This window comes from Aulonocara sp. 'chitande type north' Nkhata Bay, linkage group LG22 (assembly GCF_057382095.1).
Source record: "Aulonocara sp. 'chitande type north' Nkhata Bay isolate Kocher_YH1m ecotype deep benthic linkage group LG22, A_spYH_male_GT1.1, whole genome shotgun sequence".
NCBI classification, from domain to species: Eukaryota; Metazoa; Chordata; class Actinopteri; order Cichliformes; family Cichlidae; genus Aulonocara; species Aulonocara sp. 'chitande type north' Nkhata Bay.
This window is the reverse complement of record NC_141364.1, coordinates 19,892,070-19,915,508: the sequence shown is the minus strand read 5'-3', so window position 1 is coordinate 19,915,508 and position 23,439 is coordinate 19,892,070. Positions and strand designations below refer to the sequence as shown.

The 23,439-nt window shown below is 42.3% G+C and overlaps 2 protein-coding genes across 2 annotated transcripts; one reads left to right on the top strand and one right to left on the bottom strand.

The window, feature by feature from the left end:
* Positions 1–1,174: 1,174 nt before the first annotated feature.
* On the top strand, positions 1,175–16,098 carry susd5 (sushi domain containing 5). Its single transcript, XM_086281002.1, has 5 exons — positions 1,175–1,465; positions 3,577–3,754; positions 8,436–8,545; positions 10,402–10,590; positions 11,466–16,098. Exons 1-5 carry the CDS (start codon positions 1,387–1,389, stop codon positions 13,310–13,312), a joined length of 2,403 nt encoding a protein of 800 aa, XP_086137128.1. The 5' UTR covers positions 1,175–1,386; the 3' UTR covers positions 13,313–16,098.
* A 1,183-nt stretch (positions 16,099–17,281) lies between these two features.
* crtap (cartilage associated protein) lies at positions 17,282–23,289 on the bottom strand. The gene is made up of 7 exons (XM_086280814.1): positions 22,741–23,289; positions 21,487–21,636; positions 20,828–20,999; positions 20,630–20,758; positions 20,386–20,531; positions 18,115–18,198; positions 17,282–17,578 (listed from the first exon to the last, which is right to left on the bottom strand). Exons 1-7 carry the CDS (start codon positions 23,200–23,202, stop codon positions 17,510–17,512), a joined length of 1,212 nt encoding a protein of 403 aa, XP_086136940.1. The 5' UTR covers positions 23,203–23,289; the 3' UTR covers positions 17,282–17,509.
* Positions 23,290–23,439: the final 150 nt, after the last annotated feature.

The following is a 23,439-nucleotide window of genomic DNA, read 5'->3' as shown; positions in this document are numbered from 1 at the left end:
AGAGTCAATAGCAGAACAAGCTGCTCAACCCACTAATGCCTGTTTCTTACAAATGTCCCAACATTTGAAGGGGAAATAAACGGCTTTCCAAAGGTGTCAGATTTATTGCCAAGAAGCATTGTTACAACACAGGAATAATCAACCAGACACAAAATTCCTTACTTTTTGTGCTAAGTTTAAAATAAAAAACAAATGTCTTTGCATGCATTTAGCTCCACGTCAATTGCAAACATTGTTACTTACACCTCACTTCATCAGTAATAACAGCACATCCATTTTTCAATGCAATCTTACTTTTGAACTTTATTTAAAAAATAAAGCAGTCTTTATAATTTTTCTAATATCGCCTGAGAAAACATCCATAACTCTTAGATAAACGACATCCACTGTCAAAACTGTGTGAGATTGACCATTAGTTACCAATTTACAAACTCCAGACTGAATTTTCAACTTCCAGATATTTAAGCCGTCACTTGTAGATGAGCTTTAAAAGCTGACTCACAGGAGAGCAACCGCTATGCTGCAAATAACACCATCCTCACGGATGTGATTAGATGAAAATGGATATCTCCTGTGTTTCTGTTTACAAACGCATGTGCACGCGGTGATAGCTTTTATTTTTCTAGACAGTAACGTGTGTGTGTGTGTGTGTGTGTGTGTGTGTGTGTGTGTGTGTGTGTGTGTGTGTGTGTGTGTGTGTGTGTGTGTGTGTGTGTGTGTGTGTTATCTTCACCTGCAGATTCACTGAGACAATGCCTGGATGTTTTTTATGCGCTCGTGTGGGCCATTTGTATTTATCTCCCTCACCAAATGGGACGCGCACATCCACACTCGCACGAGTGCAGCTCCAGTACACCTTAATCAAGATTATTATGGTCTGGGATGTGTTTAGTTTGGGTGTACAGGTCCTCTATTTGTTAGAGAGTGTTTAATATCATCGTAAATGTACATTCACTCCTAGTTTACAGGCTTTTATTTACTCCAGCTCATAAACACTGAGCAGGCTGGATCCCTTTTAATCTGCAGCCAAAGTTTTTCTCTTTCTCTCTCTTTCTTCTTTGCCCACCTTCAAGACACTGTGGCGTGACGTCGCCTGTTTTCTAGCGGGTGCACGCGAGTTTTCACACAGGTGCTCCATCTGCTTGCCAGTGCGACTATTTGGGGCGATAACCGCCTCGCTCCTGAGCAGCTCTGTTAACATCCTCACTTGTTAACAAGCCCCTTACCTTCCCAGAGCCAACCTCTGCCACCCGCAGGGAAATAGCAGGAGTTTGCTTAACCCTGTAAGCCTGTAAATACAAATTTTTGAAGTTTTTGAAAACTTTTTCTTTTCTCTTAAAAATAAGAGTTGACAGTTAGTGTACAGCTGTGGACGGAAGAAAAAAGATGCTGGATCGCTGTTATCACAAACTGCTGCTGTTTGGATGCCTGGTTTGTCTTCTGGTGACTGTTGTAACTGCAGACGGTAAGTAAACATTTGAAATCATTGAAATAACCCGTACACCTCGTTGTAAAATTATTTTCTGATCTAATTTTGTCCGTTTGCTAAAGCTGTGGTGGTGATGTGCGCCAATTACGCGTAGCGCGCCAGCAATTGGCACCAAGCCTGTTAGAGTCAAAAGGTGTTCTAAAATAAATGTTTAATGGCAAAAGAGACAATTACACCACACTATTTCTCCCGTTAAACCCGCACTTTGTTCTTTGTTCTAAGCTGTGTGCGTGGTCTGCTTTGTCCAGCAGTCATTCTCAAACCTTTAGAGTGCACGAGAGAAGATTATTTTTTACTGCTTTGTTGCTAAAAAGTTTTCTCTTATATTATTTTCAGTGGCTGATTAGCAGGGCTGTCTCTAGCCCTTTTTATGCTCTAGGCAACTTTAGATTTTGGTGCCCCCTCGTGGATCGATAGCTATATAGGTTTTTGAGAAATTTCATTTAGTGCAGGCGAGCCCTCCAAACAGCTTTAAAAAGATGCTTCTCTTCCATGTAGCTTAAGGTTACTCGACACACTGTCATAATATCTGAGATATTTATTAAAAATGAATAATAAGCAGTCCAAATTGCATTCTTCTTTTATTTGTGACTTTGGGATCTAAAGATTCAGTGAATGCACAGAGAATAATTTATTTAGAGGAACCTAAATGTAAATGTGCTTTCATTGTTACAGTTGTTACAGTTTCTGTCTTATATAGTTATAGGAAACATCCTTGATGACACTCCTGCATATATGGACCAAATTGAGGAATGAAGATAGAAACTTAAGATTGACAAGAAAGAATATTGTGAACTTAATTAAATGGGTCAAACTTTTATTGACAATAAAACAAAAGTGATCTTGCAGCTGGTGGCAGTCATTGACTGTGACTGCTCACCTGTCTGAAACGTAAAAAACTGATAAGAAAAAATTGTTAACATCATCAAAAATTATTAATAGCTATAAATAATTACAGAACTGCTGCTGTGTCATCTGCTGCAGCTTTTGCCACAAGGTGCGGCAAAAGGACACAAATGCAGGGCTCATAAACAGATGTGTCAAAAATAAAAACCAAGTCCAATGAGGCAAACACACCAATAAATCCAAAATAGAAGCAAAACACACTCAAGAGCAGGTGAAACAGATGCAGATGGGGGAAAATGAAACCGTAAATACTCAGAGACACAGTGAGGACTAATCAGGGGGAGTGGAGAAAAAAAGAACTGAAAATAATTAGGGACAACAAGACAAGGGAAGTAAAAGCAAATACAAAACGATATGACTGTCAAAATAAAACAGGAAGTGATAAATCAGGGATAGAAATTTAAGCATGATGCACAGAGACACCAGGGACACTAAACGAATATCGAACCATGAACTTAAAACAGAATAATCGCTGTAACAGAATCATACAAACAAATGACAATATGTCTCCGTCTACAACAGTCATCAAAACTGAGGCTTTAAAATGATAATGAAAAGAAAGCTAAAAGTTCTTAATAAACAACCACAAAACTCAAAATAACCTAAAACCCACAGATGAAAGACAGCTGTCTTTGATCACGCCTCTGCAGATAACTCTCTGAAGTTGCAGGTATTCAGTAAACTCAGAAGAACGACTATAAGCAGCAACTTCAGCTCCCGTGCACAGCTTGTCTCACCAGTGCCCTCCTACAGCCTTTCAGCAACACATTTTTAGAGAGCTTGTCTGGCAGAAAGCCTCGAAGGAAGACTTCTCCTCTGTGCCAGATACAGCTTATTTTGGTTTATCTCAGAGTCGTGTAAATATTTCAAAAACGTGACTCCTGCGATTATGAACCTGGAGCACATTTCTGTCCTGTGTTACTGGACAGCCGTGATGTGAGAACGGGGTGGTAATGACAGGACCGGTATGCTGATGCGATCGCTCCTGCAGTCAATTAATGATCACAGGGGGGTGAGCAAAGCAGATCCTTGCACATCCACGACTGTGACCTGAGATTTCACACTCACGAGTGAGGCTTTAAGAAGTCCTTAAAAATATTTACTTCCTACACATTCTGCTATTATCCTGAATTTGTTTGTATAAGATGTTATTTAATGTTAATCTCCTTGCATTTCCTCAGGTCGAGTGTTTGTGCTGGACCTGAGGAACTCCTCTGACCTGCAGGGCTTCAGAGATGCTGAGCAAGCTTGTGCCTCGCACCGCGGCCGCCTGGCATCAGTAGAGGAGCTTCGTCACGCTGTGGTGGAGTGCTACTTCTCCCCGTGCACCCGCGGGTGGCTCTACGGGGGCTCAGTAGGGTAAGAATAGCAGCTGTCTTCAGAGGAGATGTCAGAGGTCATTATGGTGTGTGTGTGCGAGACGGAGGTTTCGGGAATGGATGAAAGAGAGAGGAAGTAAAGAAAGCGAGCGGGGAGATAGAAGAGTGACACATTTCAGGGGGGAAAGAGAAAAAGCAGAGAGAGGAAGCAGAGAGGGAGAAAGACTCCTCTGTTTCTTCCTGGAGGAGGAGGGAATTCTGAGATGGGGTGTCATGTCGACAACTGCCTCCATTTACACCTCTCATCTCCACGGCAACGACACTCACAGCTTTCAGAACAGAGCAGATTTGGGCCTGGAGGAAGAGGGGTACCCGGTTTGCTTAAACGGAGATGAAGCTGACAAGTGGTGATTATAGGGATAAAACCTCATGAACACTGTTACTGCTACTATAGTATCCTACACTGCAGCTCCTAATAGAAAAATGTATGAAGAGTATGAAACATGTTCCTTTTAAATGGACGCAGACACCTGGTGAACACATGCCTGCTTTTAATGAATAATAGTTGAGATGCTTTTTTGGGTCCATTCACAGCAAAGCGTGCTCTTTGTTTGACCAATAAATGGTTAAGTTGTTCTAAATGACACGACTACGAGTTCATTCAAAACTTTTACGTAAAAATCCCCCTTTTCTCTCAGTGTAAAGACGTTTAACTGCACATTTTATCTCAGTACGAGAAAAAGAAGTTCAGTGTCAATGCCCTCGATCACATTTTCAAAAAACATCCAGTGCGGCCCGGGTTGGCGTCTCTGCCAGGCCAATTCTGACCCCCGGGCCTTATATTTGACACCCCTGCTCTACAGTATATTAGAGACTATAAAATACAATTAGTCTGTGAGTGCTGGGGTTCTTTCACAGATTTCTTGAACCTTGTTTTTCATCAAGGTTGAAGGGCATTTAGCATATCCTGCTGTAGTGACCCTTTGTGAATAAGGGAGCGGCCGACTATTCCACCTACAGGGCTGGTCAACCACAACGAAACTCCCAAACTGGAAACTTCGTTATAAAAATGAACGGAGACTTCAATGAAACAATTGAGAAATAAAGCCTTTCAGGGGTTAACCTGGTTCAAAGTGCCCACCGAGTTTCTAACATACAATAATATGCTTGTAACATATCTGGTTAGGGACGTATCATCTTTTCCTTTTATACACCGCTGGCTCTGTACATGTTGATCAGCGGACATCAGCTTTCACACTCCCTTACTGCGTTTCACACTATATCACCCTGCTACCACAGCTCCGTCTGCTGAAGTCAGGAGCTACACACCTCCTTTTTGGACGGCTTATTCGAGCAGTGACAATGACAGACGTGGAATCTGACGTATATTCAGATACAGTGAACTTTTCCTGTAACTTTTTCAGGAAACACAGACAACCTTGGTCTGTGTTGGAGGCAGTTTTGCAGAAAAGCACCAGAATGTTCTTCTAATATATCAGGAAACACAGAGTAAGAAAAGCAGTCCAACAGCTGAAGGTGCTGCAGTCATTCGGACATTATGCGCTGATTATTTATGGGCTGTGAATTTGCAGAGTGTGTGAGGGAAATACGATTCACAGCCGATTCATCCTCCTCTCCTGCGTGGTCTTCATCATAAATAAATCATCACTCTGAAGCGCAGCATGGTGGTTCCTAATATATATCTAGCTCATCAATCAATGTTAGTTAAAGGTAAAAATACATTGATTGCAGGTATTTTATTAATGTTTTTGTCTGTTTTTCTTGTCCCTCCATCCTTTTCTCTGTTTTTTTTTTTTCCTGTTTTGTTGCCCACCTTACCACACACACTCCCACTGGTTGTGTAAAGGCCACCCTCACCCACTCCCTCACTCACATGTTGGTTGCTTAGATGAATAATTGTGTCGTTGGTGTGTGAGCTGTGATGCTTCCAGACTGGCGTCAGTGCCAGTTAACCACCTCAGATGTGTATGACATAAGTCTGTAGGTCTATTAGGAGCTTTAACAAGTGCCTCCTACGCTGACTCTTCCACCTTAACATCTTCTTCTGACCTGTCAGTCATTTTGTACCTCTGTACACCATTATACAAGAAAAATGAATTAAGGCCGTTTCAGATGAATGCGTGCATACTTCTGGGTGTTCCCTGTAGCAGTCACGCACTGTCAGGTGATGGATTCTTCTCGGGCACAGATACCTGCAGGGATGAAAGTTAAATTTTTAAACAGTCGTCAGTGTTTTTTGCCTCTCTGAGTGCTTTCTCTGTGATTTCTTCTTTTCTCCTTCAGACTCTCTCCCCCATAAAGCAAAGCTAACATGGCACACGCATGCAGTCTGACCTGCTCCACTCTCTCAATGCACTGCTAGTTAAGCCTTTATCAGGACAGTACGGTTGAAAGATGAGGGGAAACCTGGGAGAGAGAGCAGGAGGAACACATGCAGCAAATACCTTAGGCTAGATTCAGACACGGGCCTCTGCAATAGTCTTACAGTTTATGGGTCGCCTGTTAGTTACATTATTTCCAATTAGTGATGCTTTGTTTAGATCAAATGCACACCCAGTGTCTATTCTATAGAATGATTCTTAGTAACTAATATCACCAATCAAACTTGCTGTTAAAGCTCATATTTCTGAATTTTCCCACAGGACTGATTGCTACTGCCAGCCTCTGTGGGAACATAATCTGATTGGCCTTGTCTTATCTGGTGTTTTTGAATGATAAACGGGTTAATAATGTGATTATGCTGCAACATAAATGGAGTATTCACTCAGCTTTAGTAGCTTCTGCAGCTTGTAGGAGCTGTGCTCATTCAGTCCCAGTGGAATATGCGCTGCTTTATGTCCACAATGTTATGACTTCTCTATTTGAAGTTGGCTGTAACCTAAGGCTTGTTCTCTGGGAACATCTATCCATAATGTATCAGCGTGGGATAACACTGTGCCAAAGGCTACAGCCGCTGATACTGCAACATATCTGAGTCATGATGTGTGTTCCTGGACCCTGATGTCATACTGCAATAATATTTAAATGGGCAACAAATCAAGTGGTGGTGAATAAACTGTGTGCGTAGTCAACTTTTCCCACTTAATCAGAGGTACAGCTTTAGATATCAGGGGTGGAGGGAATATGTAGAGGAATGTTTCAGTGTTAATTACAAGTTAATGACCTGCATTCATAATCTCCCAGAAAAAAATACAAAAATAAAGCCAAAAAATATATAATACTCAAAACATTTCCAATGCATTGTATTCAGAATTGTACTTTGGAGCTAGCTCTTTTTTACATATTGTTTTAGTCCACTGGTTCCCAGCATGCTGGTCAGGCCTGTAAATAAATGATGGCAGACTGGTAGACTGTAAATAATTGATGGATATTATTCATTGGTTTGCAATCCACTGCTTTGAGGCATTGTGGACAGTCTTATCTTGGCTTTTTTAAAGTGAGGTGAAGGTCTGACTAAAGAACCAAGAGCAGCTACACAGCCTCACTGTGAAATACAGCCAGACATTTGACCGCTTCGCCTTGGGCATTTTTAATCTGTAGCTCTGCTCTAAAAGAACGTACGTACCTGGGCCTGCCTACTATCCTTGAAAACGTAAAATGATTGGCTAGAAGCACCGAAATGTGCGCTGGTTACTACCGTTTATGTCAGAACCGGTGCCCTTCCCTAGTCACAAAGATGCTATAATAAACTTTTCATATCTACTCAGCAAACATTTCAACGCTGAATGACTGTAGCGATAGTTCTTGTTCACGGCTGAAAACTAGTTCAAAACTAAAAAGCAAACTCGATGTTGGAGACACGACCTCGACACTAATTCGAGGTACTTGTTGAATGTTGCCTGGATGTTTAAAAAAGATAAAACTTGTGTTCTACAATCTTGTTATCACTTAGATGAAACAATTAAAAAAAGAATCTGATAGAAAGAATGAGAAGAGAAATAGCAGCTCTGTGGTCATTTTGACAGCAAATTTTGATTCAGTTTTATTAGTAGTTTTTAGATTAAAACATTAATTAGTTTCAGTTGACTAAATACCATAAGATTATCCTAGATTAAATCTAAAGTTGATTCAGTTGACTAAAATGTAATGCGTAAAATTCTGTCATGTTTTTACTGGTGAGAATTGCTCCACATTGTTTACAAAGCATCTCATTTGCAATGCACCAATCTAATCTATATTTATCCCTCACTAAGAGATGTTCAAGTCAGACCATCTATTTGGGAGTGCAAACAACAACATCTTGTCCAGGTCCTGCTCAGTTTTTGGAACTGAACTGCAACCAGGTTTGACCTGGGAGATGATTTCAGGGTTTAAGCCATGTTTGCTGAATTACTCTACTGAAGTGAACATAAGTGTTCTGATAATGCTAGCAAGCTTTGTTAGCAAACTGTGCAGGTACATCACACACGGACAGAAGAGCTCAAAAATACTAAAATTATAGTAGCTAAAATTAAAGCGCAAACCTCTTTGGAGGTAATTAAATAGAATTAAATAGACGATGACTAAATTAAGAATGCTCAAAATGTGCACAAAATATAGCACAGCTGTTACAAAGAGAAAGAATAGCAACAGAGACCAACAGACGCAATTGTGAAATGCTCCTCTATAGTCAAGTCAGTGTTATGTCACGTTAATTAATGAGAGTGTGAACATGTGACTTGATTTTATGCAGTATGGATATCATGTCTGTTTATTTCCAGGACCACAGTGTGTAATGTTGTGGGCGGTGTGCTGAAAGCTGTAGAAGTGAGGACAGAAAATGGCACAGAGGACGCAACGCACCTGGACGCCTTCTGCATCAAAGACAAAGGTCAGTAAACCCACACGAAAACATACACAGTACGTAAGGATCGTAGAAGAGGAATGGTAGTAGCGATCAGGACATGAATGACTCAGGTTTGTGTGTGTGTGTAAATGTAAATGTGATGTGAAACAACTGGATCCATGAATGTGTGTTAGTTCTGATGCAGCTGAAACTAAAAGACACACATCACATCTGGCACATCATTGCCAGGTTTTGGATCAAAACTTGGAAGATTTCTCTTGTCCATGTGCCACACACCCTGAGGTTGGCAGACACTCTCTGCTGTGGGAGCACATGTGAACACTTCACATCCATTTGATACAGGCAAACCAACTACACAGCTTATTGTCTAGTTATGGTTGGGTATATTAAATACAGGATCCCTGGAGGCACCATTGTCAGGGAAACCCACTCACACCGTTACACTGAACTAATTAAAGATTCCACATTTAATCTGAAACACGTAAAAAGAAGTTGCACTACAGTCTATAGTCAAAATGTCTTTTTGAATAACCATTTGGGGGATTTTTAAACTTTATTTTACATTTTAAATCATATTTTAGTTCATAATAAACAATAAAACACTTGTTATTAGAATTTAACAATATATTATGGATATAATGCAAAACAAACTGTATTGATCTTTAATTATCTTAATTATCTAAAGTCAAGTTGGCAGCAGGGTATCCCAGATATCTTTCTCCCCAGCCACACTTTCCAGTTGCTCCTGGGGGATACAGAGACCTTCCCAGCACAGAATAGATACATAATGTCTTTAGCAGATTCTGAGTCCACCCTGGGATCTCCTCCCAACTGGTGCCCCTGAAAAACCTCCAAAGGGAGGCACTCAGGAGGCATCCTAACCAGAAGCTCGAACAACCTCAACTATCTCCTTTCAAAATGCAAGCGCAGTGGCTCTACTCTGTGATGCCCACAGATGTCTGACCTCCACACCCTCTCTCTAAGGTTAGCCAACCACCCTGTGGAGGAAACACATTTTGGCCGCTTGTTTTTGTGACCTCATTCTTTCGGCCATTACCTGGATTTCATGACCGTAGGTGAAGGTTGGGACGTAGACACAGAGATTCTGCTTCAACAGTCCGGTAAAATGTCTTCATTACTGCTGATGCTGCATCAATGCGCCAATCCATCTCGTGCTCCACCTTCCCATCACTTGTGAATGACATCCCAGGATGACTGGATTCTCTTGCTTGAGGCAGCCTTCCTCCCCATCGTTCCACTGTACTCTGGCAGAGAACCGTTGCCTTGGATTTGGAGGCGCTGATTCTCATCCCACCTGCTTCTCACTCGGCTGCAAACCGCTCCAGTGCATGCTGAAAGTCACGCTCTGATTAAACCAACAGAATCACATCATCCACAAAAGCTGAGGTTCCCAAAGCAAATACCCTGCTCACCTCAGCTATACCTCGAGATCCTGTACATGAAAATAAAAGTAGGTTCAGAGACAAAGCATAGCCTGAACATGCAAAGATGCAGACACAGAATTCCTGGCATTCCTTCGCCTGAATCCAAAGTTCGACAAGGTTCGAACCTGCTTTCCATCACCCTTGATGAAAACTTTAATATGCATAGTTATCCACAACATTATCCATGAAGATTGGACCAGATTCTGTTTAATATTCATGCTTTATCCTCATGTTCTTAAAATTCACATAATTCTTTTACATAAAAGCTTTTGCTTCATGTCCAGAATTCATTCGTTCATTCTTATTACACATGATATACTGATATTATAAAGCTGATAAGCATTGGTTGACATTTACAGAGAACACTGTTTCCTATGGAATAAGTATAACAGCTCTATTACTAAATACGTGCATCTATATGCTTGTTGCTGATAGATGAGCCATGTGGAGACCCCCCATCTTTTCCTAATGCACGCCTGCAGAGTCACTCTGGGTCCGAGATGGGAGATGAGCTTCTGTACACATGTGTCCCAGGTTACGTGATGCCCGGTGGACACACAGCCTTTAGCCTGCTGTGTGACAGCTGTGGGGAGTGGTATGGACTGGTGCAGATTTGTGTTAAAGGTAAGAGGCTGTTGTGGTCAGAGTTTGATTCTTTGTGTTTGAACAGACTCTCAGTTGTTAGCTGGGATGGAAATGGTGTTACTGGTGCTTTAGCTTGTGTCGCTAATCCTTTATAAAGGCAAAATGCATGGCCTGTGTGGATTATTAGCTAACAGTTAATCATGCTTTTAATCTAAAGCAGTCGTTCATAAACTTTCCAGGGAAAACTACTCTAGATTTTAATTTTCTTACAATATTGGCAGCTATGTTTAGTTAATGGAGCCTCTAAAAGGTCACAAATATCTGTTTTCTACCCAGACATTTTGAGGTCCAGCTTTGATCATAATCTCAAACCATTTTTCTTTTGTGTTTCTGATTTAAAGAACTGGCTGTGTACCAGGGGAACTGGTTCAAGAGTGACACTGACATTTTGCTGGTTTGGAAACAAGAATCAGTGACGTCAGGGTCTGCCAACCCAGCAGCCAGATTATGTTAGCTCAGTATGATCAGTGGAAACAGATGGCAATAGTTGGCTCCAGCTAAAGGTCTCAAAATCTATCCAGCAGTGCCACTAAATGTCATTGAAAATACACAAAACAAAACAAAAAACAAACATTTTTCTTAGGTTTTGTGTAGGTTTTATTTTCTATTTCTTGGTAGGACCGTGACTTTTCAGAGCCTTGGCATCATTATGAAGCTACCAAAGAGCGGAGCAGAGAATTTGCAATGCCTATCTACTGGAGACTGCCTTTGGCATCATATTTAATTAAAAGAGGTGGCATTGAATATCTTGGGAACTTTTGCTAACTTTCTTTGAGTCATAAAATAATAAATAATAAATGTAGATACTTGATCTGACTTGAAAGTTTACACATTTCTATTTTGTCTTTCTGCAGATGAGGTGAGTCACACAGACTACGAGGACAAGTTCACAGATTCCTACATAGAGGCAGAGCGCCAACCTGAGACACCATTAGAGGCTCATGGCGATGTACACGAGGAAGTGTATGGAGCTGCGTACCCACATGGAGAGATGAGCGTGGAGCAGCAAGAGACGAGTTTTAGAGCCAAAGCTGAGGAGGACCATCGAGACCTGAGCAGAAAGCTTAAAGTGGGAGGAGAAGTGGCTGAAGATAGTGAAATATTTGAAGGAGCTTTAGTTAAACGAGAAAAAAATGAGGAACGGGCTGGTGAGGACTTGGTAGGTCCTCGGACGAGGCAGCAGGAGAGAACTGAGGTGGCCAAGATTGATACAGTGGAAGCCACAGAAGCACCCGTCTCTCTTCTCTCCCAGAAACACATGTTCTGGTTCCCCTCTGAGACCTTCCAGGAGGAAGAACCTCAGGTCTTCATCAATCCAGCCACGCAGACAACACAGAGAACCTCTGTTGACCGATCTGAGGAGAGCATTGAGCACACGAGTCAAGAAAGGCCCTATCGTCAACATCCCGTTGATGCTGATGATCCTGATCATGAAGGAGATGATTTTGATGATCCTGACACCAGCCGCCATGATGACCAGGACGACATCCTTGAAGATGACCACCATGACGATCAAGACGGCAGCCACCAAGAGGAAGACCACGATGAGCACAAGAGGCAACCAGGTCAAGATGAAGATTTGGACAAAAGGGAAAGCCATGAAAGCTATGACGATCATGAGGAGCATTATGACATGGGCGAACATGAGGAGGACCGTGATCGCAAGGAGTACGACGATCCAGATGATACTTACGACGGACACAAAAGCCAGGAGGATCATGATGATCATAATGGAGAACATCATGAGGTCTCTGAGGAACATCTGGACCAGGATGACCATGATGACCATGATGACCACGATGACCACGATGACCACGATGACCGTGCCATACATTATGACGACACCCATTATGCTGACCTTGATGATCACGATGATTTTGGACACAAAGACGCTGAGAGCTATGACGATCACGATAGCCATGAAGATGATAGTCGTCGGCATGTTGTTTTTTCTGTGGTAGCCGATAAGCATCAGAACGTCACTCAGAGGGGAGCAGACGGAAAGTCAGCCACAGATGACACGTGGCTGGACGGTTACCCTGTTGTTTTCGAAAACGGTGACTCCGTAACAGAGAGGGTGAAACCAGAGGATAAAGACAGAAGGAGATTTGTCAAGACGACGCCCAGACCCACTGAGGTGGAAATTCCTAGACCTTACACCAGCTCGCCCAAGGAGCAAGAGTCTCTCACCACGGTGCGTGAATTCGAACTAGGGGTTTTAGAGGAGGTGTGGCCTGACTCCATCGGGACCCCTGCCCCTGACCTTCTGGAGCCTTCAGACTCTCCTTCATACTCTGAGACCGGAGACTACAGCACACAACAAGCAGTTCCCACCGACTCTTGGATGGCTGACATTACCGATCATCCCTTCCTTGATCATGGCCCAAGCCCTCCAGTGCACAAGGACGGCTTAGTGCTCAGCCTGCCTGGTGAGACTGGGGAGAGGGGAGAGCAGGAAGGGGAGATGGGAGAGACGATCTGTGTGGATGACGCCTGCCCTCCCCTCCCTCCGAGCTCTTCCGGTCGAGGCCCCACTGTGGCGGCCATTGTTGTGGCGATTTGTGTCATCGCAACTGCAGTCATTGTCGCGGTGTGGTGTTACCGACGACAGCAGCAGAAGAGTTCGGCGTATGAGATGAATGGGAAGGGCCAAAGTCAGGCCAGACAGGGCCAACAGATAGAGATGCAGCAAAAGGTGTAGGGGAGAGAGGTTGGCACAGACACTCTTCCTTTGGGAAGGATGGGAAGATTCAGTTGAAAACTGTTGATCTTAGGTATAAACTTTAAAAAAGCTAGCACAAAATATTGTAATGATGCTTAACATAGTGAAACTTGAATGAAACAAGATGGCAATAGTCCTGTCACTTAGTAGTTCTGAGGAAATCCACCAGTCCTTGTATGTTATCCATGATTTTTAAAGCTCTGGCATCTACCTGGACATAAACCAGGCTGGATTCAACTCCAGAAGCTGAGAAGCGAGACTTTAAAGATATTAACATGTAGGAAAACCACAACATGAGGCACAGCACTGCCTGAATATAGGAACTGAAACTTCATTCTCCAAAGCTCTTGGACATTTTGATGAAGATTTCTTGCTGTTGTTTTTGTTGAGTGCTTGTATTATTGCTGATGTGCATTGTTTGATATTCTGTGTATTGTGTTTATGGAAAAAAAAAAGGTCTAGTTCACCACAGGAGGTTCGCGGGAGGACATGAAGAGTACTGAGAGGGGTGAGATGAAAGAAAAGAGGCTGGTGAAAGGTGTAAATAAGAGGTGGAGTCTGATGGGAGAAATATTTCTTGTCTGTGTTGGTTTTGACATTCAGCTGATGAGACATAAAGAGGCATCCAGATTGCAGACTCAGCCACATGTATGCGTGTGTGTGATAGTGTGCGTGTATGTGTCGCAGGTCTGTGCAATCCGCCAGCCAGCAGTAAATTATGTTTGAAGGTACCGACCGAGGAAGCAGAGTAGATCCTGACATCAGTCCAACTAACCACAGATTAAACACTGTGGTGAAAAAGAACCACAGCCTCAAATAAATACAGTTTAAATAGAGTTTCAATGCAGCCAAAAGTTTAATAAAAAGTGCATTTAGATTTTCAAATGATCAAAAATAGGACTCCACTGCCCTAAAACAGAGAGATTGATATACACTCAAATACCACTTTACATCCCTTTTATTCTAAAAGGGACTGTCTTAATTCTTCATGGCATAGATTCAACAAGGTGCTGGAAACGTTGCTCTGAGATTTTGGTCCATATTGACATGACATCATAACACAGGTACTGCAGATTTATCGGCTGTAAGTCCATGATGTGAATTTCTTGTTCCACCACATCCCAAAGATTGCCTGTTTGATTGAGATCTGGTGATTGTGGAGCCAATTTGAGAACAGCTGACTCATTGTCACGTTCAAGAAAGCGGTTTGAGATGATCCGAGCTTCGCGACGTGGTGTGTCATCCTGCTGGAAGAGGCGTGCACGGGGACGAACATGGTCGGCAACAATACTCATGTAGGGTGTGGTGGTGAAACGGTGCTCATTTAGCACTAAAAGGGTACAAAGTGTGCCAAGACAATGTCCTCTACACCATTACACCAGCAGCAGCCTGAACCATTAACGCATGGCAGCATGTATCCATGAATTTTTATTTACACCAAATTCTGATCCTACCATCCTAATGTGAAAACAAAAACTGAGACTCAACAGACCAGACAACAATTTTACAGTCTTCTCTTGTCCAGTTTTGGTGAATTTTGGCCTCAATTTCATGATCTTACCTGATGAGAGTGGTACCCAGTGTGGTCTTCCTCTGCTGAAGGTCATCTGCTTCGAGGTTTGACGCCCTGTGCAAAACTTGGTTGTAACGAGTAGTTATTTGAGTTACTATTGCCTCGCTATCAGCTGTCACGTTCTTAAATCACCTCTTTTCTCCATTGTGATGCTCAGTCTTAACTTCAGCGCGTCATGTTCGCATGCCTAAATGCCTCGAGCTGCTGCTGTGATTGGCTGATTGGATAGTTCCTTTAATGAGGAGTTGAACAGGTGACCGGTGAGTGTACACACACATATAATGGCGAATGTGTCATAAGTCATTACACTATGAGCAGTTACAGAGGACTGGACTCTGGGAATATTTGCTCATGTCTGAGTAGATATCAGTGTTGTGACAATTTCTGCCAAACAGAGATGAATGCATTCAGGATTTTTAAAAATACTCTATCATTCTTTGTTATCGATGTGCCATCTTTCCATATGTGCCAAATATTTAGAAAATGTAAAAGAGCAGATGTAAATGGATACAAATAGTCATGTTTGTGGTCAAATTTCAGTGTTTTACAGTAGGAATGTAAATAAAACAGTATATAAGGGTAAGAGCATGGGAAGTGATTATAATTATTGTCAACAGGGACCGCTGATTAATAAAAAAGAAACTTAATGGTAAAGAATTTTCTTGCATAATTTCAAAATCAATAACGAACTGATTTACAGGAAATATCTTAATCTGTTTCCTTCATGGTGTCTGAAAATGAACTGACGTTAATGTGGCGAGGCCACGGGGAATTATTAAGTACCTGACGTCTGTGTGTTTCTGTGCATATGATCTGTGACTGTATTGACTCGCTGTACATACGACAGCATTACCAGTATGTGGAAATACCTTGTTTCTTGTTTCACAGGTGGCATTACAAACCACCCCTCATATCTTACACAGGGTACGCTCATCTCCGCGACGTCTGCTCGACTACCTTTTACTTCAGCTGTGATTACCGCGACTGTACTCGCCCACGCCGTAGGTTATCAAGCAACGAACTCTGTGGCAAAACAACAGGTTTGCCACATGAAGGATGCCTGAAGAAGGGTCATAAAAATAGACGTTGTTAAATTAAAAGCGTGACTAGTTATTTGCAGCATCGTCCTCTCAGCCTTATGTGACTTATGACAAGATGAAATGTGTACTGTATGTGTCTTCACAAATAAATATGTGGTATAACTCTGGCTTCTAGTTTACTTTTGCTCTGGGTCAACTAGATGCACTAACTTATAGGAATCTTCAGTTGTTATCTTTCTTTAGTATTCACAGCGGACACGGCAAAAGATGTTACTCTGTCTTTTCGTCAGGACATTTTTAATGCTTCTGCTTCTCCAAGCAAAAAGAAGCAGAAGAGAGAAATTGGTGGGATGAACTACAGCTGAGGAAGAGGTAATAAAAGAAACAGGACAGAAGGAGAAGGCGAAGAGTTGGAGAGACACAGTAATACAGAGGGAATGTTCCCCTGTGGGTTTTTAACATCACCATGTGACAAACTGCACAGAGACTCAATGTTCAAACATTATTAAACACCACAGTGTTTTCTCTGGTGGGCTCGCTGCTCAGCTCTCCTGTCTTCTACCTCTGGGTTTCTTTATATTGGGGCTCCAGTTAAAGACCAGTGAACTGGAAACGAAGAATAGCCGAGTAATTAACATTTAAGTCAGTTTTAAAACAGATATTAAAATTTTGTTTTTCCAGCTTCGATACTGGGATGATTTACTGTTTGTCTCATGTGGTGAAAGAGAATCAGAATGGTTGGTAGGTTTACATCACTGTCTTCACAGTTTTGCAGAATTTCTGAGGGTCTTTAAAAACTTCTCTATTGACATTTGGACACTCCAGTCCTTGTACCTGACCTTTATCTGGAGAATGTCTGTTGTTTGTTAAGTGGCTTAACACAGACCCGTGAACCATTTAAGCACAAAGAGCTACCTAACTCAAGGGATGAACTTAGCAAAGAGCCAGTTTTAAATTGTGTCTTAAGGCACTTTTTTCATTTGCAGCCTGTCGCTAAAGCACATCATTTGTTCCCATTTCTTTAGCTGAAAAATACCAAAGACAACACAGCTTGACAGACATAAAGTAGTATTTTTTGACCAGCAGGGCTATTCCCAAAGAGCTATCATATCTCAGCGTGGTTTGCAGTGTCTCCTTGCAACTTTGAAGAACAAGTGGAGGACAAAATTAGAAGTTGCAGGACTAAAACTCTATCTACAGCGAGGGAACAAATCCAGCAAAGACCTGACACAGGATCTGAGAGATGCATCTGTGCCTTCAGTTGATCCAGCTGTTGTTCAGAAATCCTCTCAGTGGAAGTGGCTGTTGTTTTACAACATCACTGAAAAGCCGTGATTATTGGAAAGTTATTTTATTGTAAAAAAAAAAAAAAAAGTCATACTCGTGTGATTCACAAAAGACGAGACAAAATATTTCAGTTTTCTTTAAATTATTAAGCCACTATGCTGTATGTCCACTGAACAGAATATTAATGGGCACGCAGTAGGAAAGTAAAACAAACTCGATCAACCACAGACTGTAAACCCGATAAATATAAAAATTGGGAGTGTTTTGTGTTGTTTTTCAGTGTTTCGGCAGAATCTTCTCCTCATCCTCATCCAGGAACTCATCTATAAACTCGACCACCTCCCCCTGCAGACACAAACACGAAAAAACAATGACACAGAGACAACTCAGGAGGGGCTGTTTTGTTTCAAAGCGAGGTTTTTTCCACTAAGTGGATTACCATTAATCCTCACACTCGCAGTTTTATCTGTGATTTCTCATATTCTGCATTACTGAAGAGATTACAGTCAGTAACTGAATAGTATTTACCACGTACAGCATGTAATCCTGGCTTATGGGTTGGCCTGATGGCCACACTTCTTGTGCTTGCAGTAAAATAACTTAAAGAAAAATGATGCAACACTGCCACCTCACGGCTGTCTGTGATATTGCAGTCTAATAAACACTGGACACATTGTACTGAAGGTCATCATGTGACCAGCCTGAGGAATCCAGGGTTTTCCCAGTTACACAAGCTCACAGATGCAAACAGTGCAGTCCAAACTGTGATTTAATGGGAATTATGTATTTCTATTTTTATGCATAGACTGCATCTTATGTTCACTTCACTTGACCTAAGATAACCTCCCGCCTGGAAAGATCCTTTGATACAAACCACGCACCTCATCGTCGCTGGCCAGACGCTGTTTGGAGAACTCCAACATCTGAAGCTGCATGGTGGTCTGATTGTAGTACCGGACTGCCTCCTGCAGGACAACAGTCAAAGAAATGATGAGTGTCAGAGAGACCCAAAGACTCAAAAGCGGGGAAGAAACCAATAAGTCCTCTTTAGGATGTGTGTGTTTCTGTGACAAAGCAATAAACATTTTATAGGAACAGTTATACTTTTTTTAAAAATTACTGGTATATCAAAAATACATTCAGCTGGCCGCCTGCCCTCAGCTTAGATCTGTCAGAGGGTTCTTCCTGTTAAAAGATTGTTTTTCTTTCCTACTGTTGCCAAGCGCTTATTCAAAAGGGTTCGTTTAATTGTTGGGGTTTCTTTGTATTATTGTAGGGTCTTTATCTTACAATCTAAATCACATTTAGGGGACAGTTGTTGTGATTTGGTGCTATATAAATTCAGTTGAATTAAGTTAAACTTTGTTCAATAAAATTTTACTTATAAAACCTTCTGCTTTCTTGGATGGGCTGTTAGAGAAATTACCTGCACAAAAGGTAAATGCTACAAAATACACCAACACCACAATCATGACTGAGAGGTCAGCTGTGGTGAAGCCCAGCAGACAGCTGCTAACTACAGCCACCTCTGTTGGCCACAACCGTAATAATGCAGAAGCATTTTATTTCCCAGGCTGTAAACATGCTTTTTAACAAGGTAGTCCATGGCGCTGATCTCACTTTTAGAGCCAACCTCAAGTGGCTGCTGGAGGAACTGCAGTTTTTGGCACTGATGCATTTTTATATCTGTTTTTAACAATAAACCTGCATATGGCAAATGGCTTACTATATGAACTTAATTAACATTAAACGCTTGAAACAGTGATTTTCAAGCAACAATGATGAGACAAACTATAGGACAGAGGTGCAACAACTAGAGTCATGGTGCCACGACAATAACTTGGTCTTAAACACCAAAAAGACCAAGGAGATCATTGTAGATTTCCGGAAGAGGGGCCATAACAACCATCTGCCTCTCTTCATTGGCAGTGAGGCGGTGGAGAGGGTGAGCAGTTTTAAATTCTTGGGGGTAACTGTGACCGAGGACCTGTCCTGGGGCAACCATATCACCTCAGTTGCACGGAAGGCCCAACAGCGCCTCTACTACCTGAGGAGACTGCGGAGCGCACACATTCCCAGATCTCTGATGTTGAACTTCTACAACTGTGCCATCAGCAGCGTTCTGACGTATGGATTTCTAGTGTGGTTCCCCAGCTGCACCAAGGCCGATCAGCAAGCACTCCAGCGGGTGGTGAAAGAAGCTGGCAGAATTATTGGAACAAGTCTGCCAGAGATCAGTAATATCTTCCCCACTCGCTGTCTGAGGAGGGTGCACAGTATCCTGCGGGACCAACATCACCCTGCGCGCCACCTTTTCCATCTGCTGCCCTCAGGGAGAAGGTACAGGTCTATACAGGCCAGAACATCCAGACTGGCCAACAGCCTGTATCCACAGGCTGTGAGGCTCCTGAACTCTCTGCCCCCCTCTCACGGACAATAACCATATCCAACTTCTTAATAGCAATGAACTGGTCTGCATTGGTGCATCATATCTTTATTCTCTTCCCCCTCCTGCCCCCCCCCCCCCCCCCTCTTTCTTAAATAGATAACTATCATATCTGATATCATATCTCACAGTACAATAATATTGAATGGGTTGCATTGTTGTATTTTGTCATGTTTCTCAGGTCTTTGTCTGAATTTCTACGAACATTATTGCTAAGGATTGTCTTATTGCATTGGAGTCACACTGGGTTAAATATGTACACTTGGGTTTTAAGGGGTATTTATTATTTTCTTCTTTTTTTTGGGTTGTATGGAAGCCCCAAACGCAATTTCATTGTTCTTGACAATGACAATAAATAAATAAATACTAAATACTAAATACTAAACAGGGTGGAAACTTCCAGGATTCACTCATGGGCACCTGTGAAAATCAATAAGAACACAGATACCCTGCAGTGCACAGACTTGTGCCCTGCTAGGCTTCATATTTGCGAACAGATCTTTTCAACAACTTTTAGGTAAAAAGGCTAATAAACATGCGTCCAAAAATGTGAAATAAGTCCTTCAGGGACTTGTCATCATCATCATAACAAAAACATAAATAAATAAAACAAGCTTTTTAAATAAATCCACAATATGCTTTCCCAGGCTGAGATGCATCAATCAGGTGTGTGCATATTCTGTGAACATATCTGAACATCACTCACTGATCTGGGGAGGAAATCCTCATCTATCAGCCCCCACTTGCTTTTGTGGAACTTGTAATACTCCACGTTGTTCTTCATGACTTCATCATTGGGGTCAAACAGCAAGTAGCTGGTTGCACACGGCACTGCGTTCTTCAAGTCATTCACTGAAAGCAAAGTCACAGTCAAACGCCAGCAAACGAACCTCAGAAATTCGAAAGTGAAATCCTTCTCTGCTCAAAGCTGCCAGCTGAGTACTACTCACGCTTGTAGTAGGCGAACTGCAAGTAGTGGTACATGGTGGCCACAAACTTCTCAACAACATAACCGCCGACAACAGGTGTCAGGTCGCTCTCACACCCGGCCTTCCTCTCCAGCACTTCCATGTAGTGGTCTAAACAGAAAATAAGTTTAGGCCTTCAATAAACAGTCATGACTGCACATGAGATGGACATGAGCTGACCAGCTATCGAGGGGTAGAAGTCTTTAAAATCTCTGATGTCCCTCGGTCCCTCAGACGCAGCCAGACACTCGTCGTAGACCTTGAAGAAGTCCCTCAGTGCCAGCTCCATGTCTGACACAGAGGTACGGAAGTTTTCGCCATTGTACGCCCTCACGGCACGTATAAATAAGGTCTGGGATACCACAAGAAAAAAGGATTTGAAAACACAATCCAGAGTGTTAATGCAAACTTTGATGAAGGACTCAGTATTAATCATTTTCAACACTATGATTATCTTCTGTCTGAAATCTTTGACAAGTAATGGTTGCAGACTCTCTTTTTCCACCTTCCCACGCTTGTATTTTACATAACAACGCTAATAAATATCAAGACATATGAAATTTTGTAGCGTAAAGTAAAGTGGATGTAGCCACTGAGGCCGTGCCAAGGATGCCTTAAAGTCCTCAGACCAAAACTGGCAAGTTCATATTCCCAGATTTGCCCGTTTGATCTGCACGACCACAGGCTGCTTCCACGTCAGGGCACCCACAGAGCCAATAACAGAGTGGGCTGCATGCCACATGGGAGTGACACCTCTTGTGGATAAAAGCCTCGAGAAATCAGAAAGGATCAAAATGAAAGCGTGCCTCACTGTGTTTAAAGCATGTATCTGTGCCTACCTCGTAGGATTTGGTCTCCAGGTCTTTCAGGTGCTCCTCGGCTCCAGGCAGACTCTTGTAGTAGGCCATGTTTCTCTGCATCATCTCATCATCCGGGTGTTTCAGGAGGAAGGTGTGGGCAGCAGACACCGCCTTGGCCAGGTTGTCAGACTAGAACACAAAAACACACATTAAAATGATTTGTTTTTGTGCTGGTCAGTAAAGAAACCACACAAAGCCTATGGTACTAACCTGAAATGAAATGAGTGTCACATGCAGCAGTAGATTTACTTGTAAGAGTGATGTCATTTATCAGTTATCAGCTGATGTTTGTCTTCACTTATTAATCTGTTTAAATCACCAAAACTGACCACAACTTATATTGTTGGCAGTGTGTTGACCCCTGTTGTTTCCTCATCACTGACATCTGCTTCAACTTCAACTGTATATAAAGCACTATAATTATAATTATAAATATAACTGCATACAATAAAGTTGAATTGAATTGATATATAGTAACTATATATTTATTACATTGATTCCAACATCTTTGATATAAAGATGATGTGCTATTAATGTCTGTGTCACGGTGTAGTCCTGTAACTTGTATATGTAAACATACCTCGTCAGTAAAGCTGATTCTGATTCCTCACACACATCTCCACTCTCATGCACATCTTACTTCACGCTCCGTTACTGCTGCATATTTTTAATTATTTTAGATTAATAGATTACTTTGCGAAACTGATGCAAAACAGTGTGTCTTCCCCCTTTTTTGGCATTGCCCTATGAGCTTAGTTGTGGCAACTGGGAGTTCAATATGATGTGATTACATTAGTTTCTATTAAAATGAAACTTTTCGGTGACCCCTTGGGACATGTGGAGGAAATCACCAGCATGGAAATGTTAAAAATACAATAACTATATTGACTAACACTTCCACATGGGATCATCTGCGTTTGTCATGTTTCTCAGCTTCCTGAACTATTCATAAATTTGCTTTAACAGTCGACTTTCTGTGACCATGCTGTGCGTGTAAAATTGACGATTCTAAGATGTCCTTTCCTTAAAAATGGACCATAAACCACAAGAGTTTAGTTCTTACAGCAGACCCCCAATTGTGCATCCGTGGCACGTAGATGACGTCAAAACGCACGTCGGGGAAAAATCACGACCATAGTTAAATAAACCATTATCACTGGGTAAAGAAAGTTTGAGACTCCAATCTCATTTAGGGGACCCCTTCGAGGCCCCCTCCTTATTAGTTCTGCTTACTTTGAAGTAGGCATATTGAAGGTATTTGTACGGCTCCCTCCTCTCAAATTCATCTATAGTGTCCCGGCTGGGCATGGTCTGCCTGAAAGCGGGTAAGCCCTGTTTGCAGCGCTTCAGACACTGCGCTCTTTTCATAACGTTTCCAAACGCCTGCAGCTCTGGAAACTCCGCAAACCTCTGCTCGTCCTCCAGCCTCACGGAGCTGCAGTTAAGGTTGCAGAAGGCCTCGCTGTCCCGCAGCAGCCGGTAGAGTCGCAGAGACACCTCCATGTACTCCACCGTCTCCTTCCACTTCTCCCCGGTGTACTGATCCAGTGCATATTTGTAAGCGGACTCCAGAGGCATGAGCTCATGCCTGGGGAAACTCCTGAAGCTGTATTTCTCATACTGGGAGTTCACCACGGAGACGAAAAATGCGACTAATAAGGCAGAAAAAAGCTGGGAAGCAGTGGAGGTAGCCATTTTTGAGGCTGGAAAGAGCTGGAAGGGTAGGCTGTTGAGCGTGGGTCTATAGGCCCGCCTCAAGTTCCACCACGTATCCAGACAAAACCTCCCCTCCCACGGGCACGGGGCTGGCAAGATCGCTCCGTCCTGTGGGAGCTACTGGAGCTCCTCCCATTAAATTACAAAAGTAAAACTTTACAGTTGTTCGGATTTTCACATTACAACTGAAAAACCGGGCTGAAAATCTACATTTCA